At 40.3% G+C, this 13,306-nt stretch overlaps 1 protein-coding gene across 1 annotated transcript; it reads left to right on the top strand.

The window, feature by feature from the left end:
* Nucleotides 1–84: 84 nt before the first annotated feature.
* On the top strand, nt 85–13,306 carry slc35g1 (solute carrier family 35 member G1). The gene is made up of 5 exons (XM_037080932.1): nt 85–2,067; nt 4,552–4,732; nt 5,918–6,052; nt 6,393–6,589; nt 8,012–13,306. The coding sequence occupies exons 1-5, from the start codon at nt 1,758–1,760 to the stop codon at nt 8,422–8,424; spliced, it is 1,236 nt and encodes a 411-aa protein (XP_036936827.1). The 5' UTR covers nt 85–1,757; the 3' UTR covers nt 8,425–13,306.

Here is a 13,306-nt window from a genome sequence, read left to right as displayed (position 1 = left end):
ACATCTGGATGATACATTTGTGAGTCCTCTTGATGGACTTATATGTACAGTCAAGTCAGTGTGTTGTGGGCACCCCACTGTGGTGGTAAACAGAAAGGGTTTAACTATGATCTTATCGTGAATCCACTGTGTACAAAAACACAGTTTACTTTTAGGAAGTACACTGTTGCAGCTAACATTCCAGCCAAAACATGCCCCAATACTTTGAGAGAGAATATAACAGCTAATGTGTGTGATGTATATATATAATGTATTTATACGTGTGTGTGTGTATATATGTATGCATGTATGTATGTATGTATGTATATATATATATGTATATATGTGTCTTTGTATGTATATGTATATATTTACATATACATACATTATATATATAGATAGTCTGAATTCTGATGTATCTGCTCATATTTATGAGATTTTTTTGGAGTGGGGCATCATTGTAATTCTTGAAATGTCGCACTACATGCAATCCACAAAAAAACACATTTTACTTTCAGGAAGTTTGATGTAGCCTATTGTAATGTTACATTATTAGTCTTTAAACTTAAAATAATGAGGTTTTGGCACACTTAACAGACTAAATCATAACTGATTTTTTAAAATCATAACAATTCTGAGCTACAAAGGTTTAATTCTTCTTTTTATCACTACATTTAACAAGATTAAAACCATTGTGAACAAAAACGTCTTTTACTTTCAGGAAACATTTTGATGCCCCGAGCTTATTCCAGCGACAACTTGCATTAACCTCTAGAAAAAGAAGAAAAAAACTAAACTTAAAGAAAATCATAAATATAAACAGTTATGTCATAATTAAGACTGATTTAGTTCGTTGGGTATGTAAAAATGTCATTTTGACTTAAAAGTCCAATGATGTAACACTAAGACAGGTTTACATCATAGTTAGAAGTTAAATGTGGACTACATTTAACTGCATTAAATCCACTGTGAATCTTTTACTTTCAGGGAGTACACTGATTAAAATTTTTGGAAAATGTATTCCTCATAAATATTAAAGGTCTGATTATGATTAAGACTGATTTGATTTAGTTGATTTTGAGTTTACAGACTAATGATGTAACACATGCAGTCCATGCAGTTGCTAAACCACCAACTATGACACAGGTCTATCTTCATCATTGAAGTTAATGCATGCCTTTGCTGGAATAAGCTCAGGGACTCAATGTACTTCCTGAAAATAAAGGTGTTTTTGTTCACAGTGGACTTAATGTAGTTAACTACAATGTTTTAACTACAAATGAAGTTGCCTCCAGGAAGTACGTGGATGAACATTTTTGGAAAATAGTTATCTCATAAATATGAAAAGTCTCATCTTAATTACGACTGACTTGATTTCGTTGATTTCGAGATTACAGACTAATGATGTAACACTGAGATGAGGCCTACGTCACGGTTCTGACGTACGTCTGAGGAGACGTCGTGAGTTTTAACTCTTTCTGTCATCGCGTCGACTTCACTGATGTGTTTTACATGTGCGTGAGCCGGGTTTTGGTTGGCTCAGGTCTCCACAGCCTCCCCTCCACAATGGGCGTCAACGTCGGGCAGTGTTGTAGTCGTCCAGAGTTGGTTCGCGTTCAGCTCTGCCCCCCTGTGGGTAAAGTAAACCACCGCATGGGAGTTTGTATCCTGCCACCAAGGTTAGTCATTAACCTTGTCTTCTCAGTCACTCAGGGCACCAAAGAAGGCGGACAGCGCTCTGTCCGAGGCATGCTGCCGCTCGGCCGTCACTTCTCACCATGGCCGACTGTAACCACTGCGCACGCGAGGGGGCTATTCCCGCGGAGGACGACATTACCGTAGTGTTTCACAGAGCCGACGGCCACGTCGCGAGCCGGGACGACGAGTGCGGCGATGACGAGCTGACGGCGGAGAGGGTTCACCTGCAGCCGCGCGGCTGTCGTTTGTCGTGTGCTTACGGCGGCGGTGATGATGATGCTGAGGAGACGGAGGACGCGAGGGGCAGCGAGGATTCACCGGAAGGCGGCGAGGGGAGAGCGCTGTGCCCGCCGGCGTGTTGCGTCAGAGGCAAGCCCGCATCCCGGGAAGGTAGAGAAGCTCTTAATAAACGGAAGTTATAAAAATAATAACAATAATAATAAAAATTAAATAAATGTGGCCGTCCTCACAAAAACAAACACGCAGAAGTAACGTGTTCTATAACGTGGCCTCCCGTTATACAACCGTGTCACGTCACATCGGTAATAACGGGGTTATCACGTGTGGGCTAAGAGCCTGTGAGCATGGGGTTTAGTCGTAAGGGAAGCAGCGTGGGTCACTTCGCACACTTGCTACAAAGTTTCGCTTTTCTGTGTCAACGAGGCCGGCGCGTCATTTAAAACGTAATATAACACGCTTGACGTCACATTACCCCCCCATCCCCCGGTGGAAACATCTATTTTTTTAATTTTATTTTTTATGGTTGTTTGTTGTCTCACAGCACGTTAAAACGTCCGTTGATTTATTTTTAATGCCCAATGATATCCAAACTATGATGGACAGTTCTTCCTTTCAGTGTGTGTGCGTGTGCGTGCGTGCGTGTGGTTTATATGTAAGGAAGTCGGCTGCTAAGTATGCACCCGATAAAATAGATAAAGTGCTGTAAAACCCTCCCTGAAAGGATGGATGACTGTGCACTTTTACAGCACTGGGGCTACCATACCTGTAGGCTTTCAGCACACTGCAAGACCTGGTCTGACAGTCTACTCCAATCAGTTTGTGCCTATCAGCAGGACACACATGAGGCAACAGAAAGTTCAAATGGATATACAGTGTGAAACTAAAGAAGGGTTTTTCCAGTGGTGTTACTCTGTATAAGGAAGAAAGACATATTGGCTTTGTTTTGGGAGTTTAGAGGGAAGTGGAAAATGCACTCGGGCACTGTGCAGTTTTGGAAATACACATTCAGAAACTCAGAAAGCTCATATTTACAATGTTGATAAGGTTATAATTAAAACTGAGAATTGTTTATTATTTACATACCTGAACAAACACGCTGCTATCAGAGGGAAATGAGGTGTAGAAAGGTGGCAGGGTCCACCAAATATAAACAGTGTACGGTACTGTGAGACTGTGTCTCCGGTTTGTTTATTAAGTCGAGAAAATGAGGAGAGTTTGTTTATTTAGTTTGTTTCAATCAATGAAGATCTTCTGTTTCAAATTACTTCCCCAAAACGGCAGTGCACCTTGAAACTTGAAAACAAGGCCTTGATTAAAAGTTTAATCAATGATTTTCCATTGAAATGGCTGTATGGTGTGAAACTAAAGAAGGGTTTTTCCATTGGTGTCACTCTGTATAAGGAAGAAAGACGTACTGACTTTGTTTTGGGAATTTAGAAGGAAGTAAAAAAAAGCATCTGATGACATCGGTTTCTCTTGAAAAATGATGTGGGAGGAAGAAAGGCCACCGCCGGTTTCAGGATATAAATCTACACACATCTTGACTGTGTATAAGTATAGTCTCACTTGCATTCCTGAGATAGAGATTGCACTTGACAGTAATTTATTTGCTAAATAGCCAAAAGTTATTATGATACAAGCACACAGGCTCCTGTTACACAAAATTCCACTGTCCATGTCATTAACGGAGCAACATGTCAGAATTGGCCAACTGATAAATTCATGCTTAAAACATACAAGGGGCAGTGATCGATCTAACTGCCCCTAACAGTAGCAGCAGTTAGCAGGTTAGCACAGTTAGCTGTGCAGCTAGCAGTCAGGACTGGGAGCTCAGAGTACTGGGGGGAGTGTTTGTGTCTACATCGCTGGCATAGGAGCTTTGGACCAGGACAGGACGGGGCTAGCGGATTAGCATGCTAACTTGGGTAGATATCACTGCAACACAGTACATAGATGTCATAAAGTCAAAACAGTTATTTTTTTTTTAATGTTTCTAACTTCAATTCTTACATATTTTACCTTTAATGCCAAGCAAAGTAAGATATGAAAAATGACACTGTAAAGTGTTACACTGTAGAAATCATCCTGCTTGTGTCCACTAAGTGTTAAGGTGGAGCTGCACTGTACATTTTAAAAGTTGTCTTTTCTTTAAAAAGGTCAGGAAATTGATAATGTCAGACTTACCAGATTAAAAAAGACTATTAGAAAAGGTTATAGCAACTTCAAATTATGAGTCTACTTCATTTGATTACTGTGAGGGAATCGGTTTCCTCCATTTATGTTGTGAGTGTAATGGTGAGCAGACCACACATCGTGGATGAACTCAAAAAAGGTGCCTGGACGACCTTGGGCTGAAATCTAATCTCCGCAAACATATCAGCTTGTTGCTCCACAGACAAGGTTTGCAAACATTAAACCACTGATTTCACAAATCTTTTGTTTGTGGTTTTTCACCGAAATTCGAAGGCCACATGGAGTTTGATAACATACTCTCAGGTTCACTCCTCCATCCTGCAGTAACTGTATCAACAAAACACAAAGAGATACCCTTCTTAGGGCCCCTGACTCTCTGCTGATCTGCTCCCTCATCCTTACTTCCTTTGTCTTTTGCCTCCTTTTTTCTCTCTTTCGTAGGCCTAGAGAAACCAAAGCCATGTCCAGGTCTCGGTCTGTTCTACGCCTTCCTGTCCACAGTTTTCTTCTCCATCATTGCCCTCTTGGTGAAAACCATCCAGGGAGTCCACGCCATAGAGATCAGCGCCATACGCTGCTTCTTCCAGATGCTCTTCACTGCGCCGTTACTCATCTACCACAAGTAAGCGCAATGGAGAAACTCAGATATTTTGACTACATGACGCAAACCGTTACATTTTAACCCCAGAGTCAAGATTTGCACATACTGTTTATGCAATAATTAGTGCTATTGTAACACCCTCAAACAGTCTTTTCTTTCAAACCAACAATTTATGTGTTGTGATTAGATCGAGGTTCGTTTATATCCCCGTTTGTCAGGGGATTCCTGCATTTATGTTCATGCCTTGCTGCCAACTTCAAATACAAGTATCATGGCTTAACATAAAAGCGCTTGTCAAACAAGTTTGCATTGTCAAAATACTGTGAGAGCCATGTTTTTATTCCTTTGACCCCGTTGATGAAAAATGATGCACTTACAGTGGGAGGGTTTTGAATAAAGCCTTTACACATGGAATACAATTTTAAATAAAGTACCAGAGGTTCTGTTGTAACTGTATTGAACAGTAAAAGCATATTTTCACCTAAAACACTATTAAATATAGTACAATAGAATACAATGAGGGTGAAATCTGATTACCAATTAAGTCAAATACAATAAATGAACAGTTTAAGAAACAAAATATTAGGTAAGTCAGATTTTTAAAGGTCCCTTATCGAGCTCATTTTCATGTTCGTATATATGGTTTTAGAAAATGTTCACGTGCTTTAATGTTCAATAAACACAAAGCAAGAAAGTCAAATCCAGCTTCTAAAAATCATAAGGTTACTCTCTCTCCATCCATTTCACAAGCATGACATGACGTTACGTGTAACCACTTCAATGAAAAATGACGTTATAATCCCAAGAATCAAAATTAAACTTAAATCCCCAAGACTACCGCAGTTCTTTTATTCATTCATGTAACTATTCATCCGTTCATCCATACGTCCCCTGCATTCCTCTTTGTTTTGACGCTCATTCATGACCACCTCTCTTTACAGCCTCGCCCACTCATCTTCACATCCATCACTGTCATCTCCACGGCACCTAAATCTGCCCATCTGTCACCTCTGTTCACTGAGTTTTCCTCCCTCTTTCGTTCTAAAATTCTGTGTATACCTTCCTTTGTCAGTCTAACAATCCATCCCTCCGTCCATCCATCCATCCATCCATCCATCCATCCATCCATCCATCCATCCATCCATCCATCCATCCATCCATCCATCCATTCATTCATCCATCATCCTCATATCTCTGCTCCTCCAGGACAGGTTTCCTTGGTCCCAGAGAAAAACGCAAGTATCTGGTGTTCCGCGGTTTCGTCGGCTCCAATGCCATGATCCTGCTCTTCTATGCCGTTCAGCAGATGCCGCTAGCAGATGCCACTGTCATCATGTTCAGGTGAGAGGAGGTCGGAGCGTAATTACTTGTGCCTGACGAGATTATACTAAGACAGCGGAAAGGTTTTGTCCTCTGCGAGTATTACGCCTTCACATTTTTCCTCTAATCTCCCTCCTGTCATTCTTTTCCTCACCCTCATCTCTTTATCTCACTCTCCAACATTTTCCTTATTCCTGTTAATTGCCTCTCTCTCCCTCCCATATGCTGTCAGTAGAATATGAGTAGAGCTACAAACCTTATACGAGACTGATCTTTTAAGACAATAATCAGCATTTCTCACCATCTTTCTCACTAAACCCATTCACTTATTGCGTACTGTTATTCTTTCACTGTCCCTCAGTAATCCAGTGTTCACCTCCCTCCTGGCCTGGATCTTCCTGAAGGAGAGGTGTACAATCTGGGACTTGGTCTTCATGGTTTTTACCCTCACTGGAGTCATCCTCATCGCCCGACCGCCATTCATCTTTGGCGATCATCTACGTGGCATTGAGGGCAACTACACTAACCACATCAAGGGGACTATCGCCGCCTTTGCAGGTGATACAATTAACAGGCTCCCTTTTGTGCAGGTTTCATACAAGTTTGTGTGACCGTATTAAATAGATAAGAACATTCAGAGGGCGTATGACAGTGAGAATTTTCTTCGTCCTTGACATGACAGTTTCATTCTAACCAGGTCAGGATTACCATGACAACCAGGGGAATTCAATGCGATACAGCTATGTCCTCTGGCACATCGGGGTCAAATGGGAGATACAGTGCGTCCAATTAGTCGTAGTTCTCCCTGGGGATTCTCCTTCCAGTTCTCAAATAGCTCCTTTCTGTGTGAAAGAGTGTTAGTTCGAAGTCCCTTATAGACTTACAGGCATCTTACACTGTCTCAAAAAATGACATCTGCTCCCCTGCTAAGAAACCTGGTCTTAGCTGCTCCACTGGAAAGAATGATCCCTCCTGTTTTGCTCTCCCTAAAGATTCCTTATATTCTTTCCCTTTTAAAGGTTGGTTTGGAAGGTCTAAAGATAGAGGGTGACACATGTTACACAGGTTTTGGAGCTTCTTGAGACCAATTTGTGATGGATACTGGGCCACGTAGATAAACTGACTTGACTCAAACTTGTAGCTTGAATGTTCCAACTAATAAAAATTACTTGTGTAGCAGCGCAAGTCATGATCCCTCGCTGGCTTCCCACTTTTAAACAATTTGCCATATATTCTGGGTGAATCACCCAGGAGTGTAAGGGAACTTCTGTGCCATCCGAGTGTGAATCGGAAACTTAACTTTGTGACCAAGGTCTGGCACTCTTAAATGTGCAGGGGCAGCACTGTACAGAGACAGACAATTGTTTTCAATGGAGAGTGCATCTATGTTCTCTTCAGCTGCTACGTGTTCCTGCCCCTGACTTTCCTCATATTCTTGACTTTGTCTACTCACTCCCATGCTGATGGAAAGCTGGGTGAAGTAGTCCACGAAACAGTCACGGCAAAACACTTTTGCAACATTCTCCCGAAGAACTGAAGTAGGTGGGGACCACTGAAATAACAATATAATCCATACAGCTCTCTCGGCATAATCCAAATCTGTGGAAGTCCTGAGATGCCAAATTGATTTGAAAAGACGTTATTTACACCCTCATCATGCAGTTTGCTTGTGCACTCACTTCAGACGGGATGCAGATGGGTGTTAATAACGGCTTCTCAAATCAATTTAATCTTTGATTAAACTTGAGACTTGGAATAAATTGTGTGGATTAAATATATGTTTTTGTTTATTCTAATGACTGAATTTTCATTTTGGGTGGATTTATCCTCAAAATCCCCACAAAACGACCCTAAATGCTCAGACCTCAACATGGTCAACTTAAGTAACTCAAATAAATTTTTAATAATGTTGGTCTTTAATTTTCATCATTCTTCTGATTGCTGTATTCATTCAATATCTTATTTCTGATTAATTCTTAGGAGCTGTTGGGGCCGCTTTTACTTACGTTGTCCTTCGCAAGATCGGGAAGAGCGTCCATTACTACCTCTCTGTCTGGTACTACGCTGTCATCGGTTTCATTGAGTGCATCATCACTGTATCCGTCCTTGGGGAATGGAAGATCCCGTCCTGTGGCCGCGATCGCTGGTTGCTGATGCTGATTGCTGTCCTGGGTATCGCTGGCCAGAGCTTCCTCACGAAGGCCCTGCAGATCGAGAAAGCCGGACCCGTGGCCTTGGTGAGGACTGTCGACGTGGTGCTGGCATTCCTCTTCCAGTTCATTTTCTTTAACCGTGCACCGACCTGGTGGAGCCTGGGAGGGGCGCTGTTCGTGGTGGCGAGCACCAGTGGAGTGGCTCTCCGGAAGTGGTACAGCAACTCTCGCAAGAGCTGAGAAAGAGAAGCAACGTAGAATACTCTGGTATTACTGTTTATTGTTTTTTTTAGTTTCATATGTTCCTGATTTATTCTGTATTTTCCTTGTTTTTTACATGCAAACATGTGAGGAGGCTTGAGCGCGTTGCGGAGTTAAAACAAGAAATATAGGAGGATAATCTAGTAGAGGTCAGATGAAAAAGTCAAAATTGAATTCCGTACATCTATACATGTTGATTCCTAAGAGTCAACCTGTGTAAAACCATTTTCCATATTCTTTTTTTGTGTAAATTGACTCATAAATAAGAGGACAGAAAAACTGTTGTTGCCCCAAATCATATCCTGCTCCCTGGAGCATTTTTAGCTAACAAACTGCCTATTCAAAAGAGATTTTCTATCTTCTCTTTGATAAAAACTCTACAGCATAAACGGGGCTGAAAGCTGAATGATAAAGCAGAGTGGTGAAGTATATCCACAGTCCCATTTGCCTTTTGCTTTTCGCTACATAAAATAGCCAAAGAGAACGGAGTGCTGCAGGGATGACGCGTTTTGGTGGACCAAAATTAGCACCGCCCCTCTTTTCCGCCACAAAAAAACAATGAGATTTTTTTCCATGTGATTTTGATTTTTGCAGCAAATAAGCTCTACAAGAACCAGAAAAAAAATAAGTTTATGATTGACCACAACTTATATGCTTTTTTAAGCTGAAGTGCAATGGTCAGGGGTAACATCCCTTCAGTGTCAACGCCACTAAACTTTAAGCCAGACTAGTTTGGAAAAAACAAAAACAGTGATGGTTAATGTCCCTAACAACTTTGTTAATCTCATTTAACCACTTGCAACCGCCATTTTTACCGTCAGACATGTAAAAACGCTTGAAAATTTGCAGGTGTGTGAAGGAAAGGAACAAAATGACAAAATGAAAAGCCTAATAGGTCTCCTTTAATTATTTTCCGGGTTTTTACGACTCATTCCTGCAGCACTTTACTGGGACCAATCATACTGTGTCATATAACATGGCAATCATGTTAAACGTTACACTTACACTACATATTTAATTATATAGTAGCATGGACACTGTAAAATTTGATAAATGTGTGTTTATTTAAAAAAGTCAAGGAAAACGGATCACCTCATAATTACCAAGTAAGTCAAGTAATAATTTCAAGTTGTTGACATTTTTTTTAGCTCGTGCAACGTAAATATGATGCTTTACCTGATAGTTCTGAGGGTTAGTGCGTTTTCTGACTTTTTAAAAATCAAGTAACCTTTTAATATTCACATTGTCACTATCATAAAAAACTACTTGATATGCGTGTGGTGCTGATGGTAACACGTGTCACTCTGTTGGTTTTTTTTTTCCAGTAAATGGAATGTTTTATTATAAAGACACTGAAAAAGTTTAAAAAGAATTCCAAAACTAAAGTTTTTACTTGAAAACAGGGTACACTGTGAAATCAGAAAAAGTGACTTTTACTTTGAAAGATTGAGGAAACCGATGACCACGTACAGTAGACTAATCATTTTAAGTTTTCAAATCATTTTAGTTCATACAATTTAATTTAGAAGCCTACATGGTAATTCTGAAGTAACTGGTTTCCTGCCTTTTTTTGAAAGTACAGTCAACTTGCAGTGGAGGATTCTCTCAGGGATCACTTGCCTAACAGCTTAACATGCTCGGATTTGAATTACACCAAAATGCAACACAAACGTTCTTATTCATGAAGCATTTTTATGCCTTTGTATTAAATTGATTTTTAAATTTTTATTTGATCACCCCCATTTTATCCAACACATTCAAAGAAAAATAGCATAATAAGATAGTAATAGGATAATTTCTTAATGATATCTCTGAAGTGCCTTAAGTAGGGAATGTTAACCTCCGGCTTCCCTCAGCTGAGCTGCTCAGTAACAAGCAACTTGCACTGGGCAGCTCTGATCGTGCGTATTCATGTGAAGTAGGATGCATCTGAAAAAAAAACACTCAAAATGCTTAAGTGACAAAGTCCAACGGCATTTTTTAAAGAGGCGCATGAGACATGATCCAGGAAGGCAAGACCGAGCTCTTTATCATCTCAGGAGGAGTCGACTCTCTCACTTGTCTAGCACTTAATGTCATCTGAGAACTAAAGCATCCAATTAGCAGCACAGCTGTCTAAAAATATGTTTTCTATGATGCGGGGCGGGGGGGTGTTTGCACTTTGTCTTCGCTTTAGGGTAGAATGAGTGTCAGTGACCTGCCACTATAGTTCAGCAAATAATGATCATCCAGACGGCTACACATAAGGTTTGCTGGGCTAAGGTGATGTTGAGGTGTCGTTTTTGTCAACCTCAGCCACGTGTGATAATTGTGCCAAGTCGACGGTGTGTGTAGTCCCCTTAAGATCATCACGTTTTACCTGGCTGAGTTCAGGTTTGTCCAGGTTATGAAAACAGGTGTTTTGGATAATATCAGATGAGTTAAACTCCCAGCGAAAAAGAAAGAAGAAGTGAGACTTAAAATAGTGTGTTTTGTCCTTCGTATCAAAGATGATCTTTGTGTTATTGTTTGTAGAAAAACTCAAACACCCCTGATTTCATGGGTTGTGGGTTTGCTAGAAGAGCAGCCGGTGTGATCTGCGTTTTTTTGTCTGACATTATTAATCCTGTATGTTTAGCATTTAGTCAAGGTGTTTCCCACTGTCACGGCTGATAATGTCATAGCGCAACTGCACTCATCTGTTGCAGACGTGTCTAATCAGGTGCTGGAAAAGTCGGTGCTGCTTGACTGCCGTTTAATATCCGGCGGTTTCTTCCCCGCTGTTTTTCCCGTTGAGATCTGTGTCAGCACCTCGGCATCATCAGACATGCCTCCAATCATAGTTCCTCCCCATGTGAACTCTCATTAACAGTTGAACCATTCAGTTTTCATGTTGTTGTTTTTGTTGACCCCGCGACCCTGCAGAGGATTAAGCGGCGTACATATAATGTACAGATAATGGATGGATGGATGGATGGATGTTTTTGTTGAATAGGCAACGCTTCTTACAATGGTGATGTACGGCAGGGTCAAAAAGTCTGACGCCAATAGTCAAAATATCTGTATTTGCATTTGTTTATAATGCAACACTGTTTTGTTCATTATATATTGTAATATAACCATATTAATATAAGGAAAATGTTGAATCATGGATGAACATGAATGTGAGAATCATAGTATGGACTCCACAAGTTTTTCAAAACACTTCTTTTTTTTTGCATTTATTTCCAGTGTAGCAGTATGTTTATCTTTACAAAGTATGTTATCAGTTAAAACAATCTGAGAGAAAAGTGTATGTCTTGAGCTGTAATGGCGGCACTGAAGCTGGCATGGACTCATGGACTTTTCTCATAGTTATCCCAGCGTTACTTGATTTCTCATAGTGCCTGGCTTTCTCAGTCTTCAAGAGGTCAGAGACTGTGGAGGAAAGTCCGCGACAGTCAGGACTCCTTGAAGAACTCAAGTAAGTTCCTGCAAAGGGAGACTGGGGTCATTATGCTTCTAAAGTAAGAATCCAACACAGCGTGTGTAATGCGTCTCTGAATAATGGAGTGGTACCTCTCATGAAGTCTCTTTAAGGCTGAGAAGGCTGAGCATGCTGTGAGATTACAGGAAGCTTGTTGGAACGCTGTCAAATAATGCTGGTATAACAGGAGTCATTACAAACCTTATGGAGTCCATGCCAGCTGGAGTGCATGCTGCCATAAAAGCAAAAGCGAGACACACCATTTTGACTCGGCTTGTCATTAGAACTGTCAAACATATATTATCGTTTGAAACGATGGAATCAAATTGTCCACGCGTCCTCATGCGAAACAAATGCTGCTCAGACATGTTTTTACAAACTTGCGGAGTCCAAGCCAGCCCAAGTGCATGCTGTAATTAGAGCAAAACAGGGACATAGTAAATACTATGAAATCTGGTAATCATGTACATTCAAGATTCAACTCTTTACTGAATCCGTTAAGCTGATGTTCTAATTTCTAATAGAAAATAATAATATTGCATTAGAAACAAATGCAAAACAGAGGAGCAGCATTTTTGACTATTGGTCTCGAGACTTTTTGACCCGACTGTATGTGTGTCTCCTCACGAAGGCAAACAGAGATTCCACAGGGGAACATAAAGATTTTAAAATTGCCCTACAGCAGACGGCACAGTGTGATATGTGAACGCTTTATGAGAGCAGGGCTCCCCGTTCTATGCTGGACAAAACACTCTCCTGTGGGAGTTTGTTTAATTTTTCCATTTCCGTGCAATTTTGCTGTGTTTTGAAATTCATCTCATCTCTGCACATTATAGCATTATGCAAGTTGCTCTGATTAGGGTCGCACAGAACCAGTTCCGAATTTTAAAAAAGGCATTGCTTCAAAAAGTGCGATGCTCCCCACTTGTTTTAAAGAGTAGAAACACAGTTAAATTATTAATTTTGGTTGATTATACAACAGGCCCGTGGATATAATTAATCTTTTAGTCATACTTGAGTGTGGGGGGAATTTTTACAAAAATAAATCATAGTTCATAATACAGTAGGACGTCCTGGTTACTTCAGATTCTGTGTTCTGCGTGTTTGATTTGCTTTTACATTGAGTTCTACTTCTCGCGATATTAGTTTAGTTAGACTTGACTGCTGGTAGAGTAAGCACAATGTGTTGTATTTCCATCAAACATTTGTTTCAAGACCTCGAAGCCTTACAAACCTACGGAAAAAAAGCTGTTTTTAGGGTTTTTTAAACTATGCTTTAATAGTATTTATTTTACTATTTCTGTAATTGTGTTACATCGACATATTCTATAAGATGTATATATTTCTGCATAGCGACTGATTATATTTAGTACATTATGATTTAATAATAAACTCTCTATGAAGTTGTCACTCTCA

The sequence above is a fragment of the Acanthopagrus latus genome, chromosome 20 (assembly GCF_904848185.1).
Source record: "Acanthopagrus latus isolate v.2019 chromosome 20, fAcaLat1.1, whole genome shotgun sequence".
In the NCBI taxonomy this organism is placed as follows: Eukaryota; Metazoa; Chordata; class Actinopteri; order Spariformes; family Sparidae; genus Acanthopagrus; species Acanthopagrus latus.
This window is presented reverse-complemented; position numbering and strand designations above follow the sequence as displayed.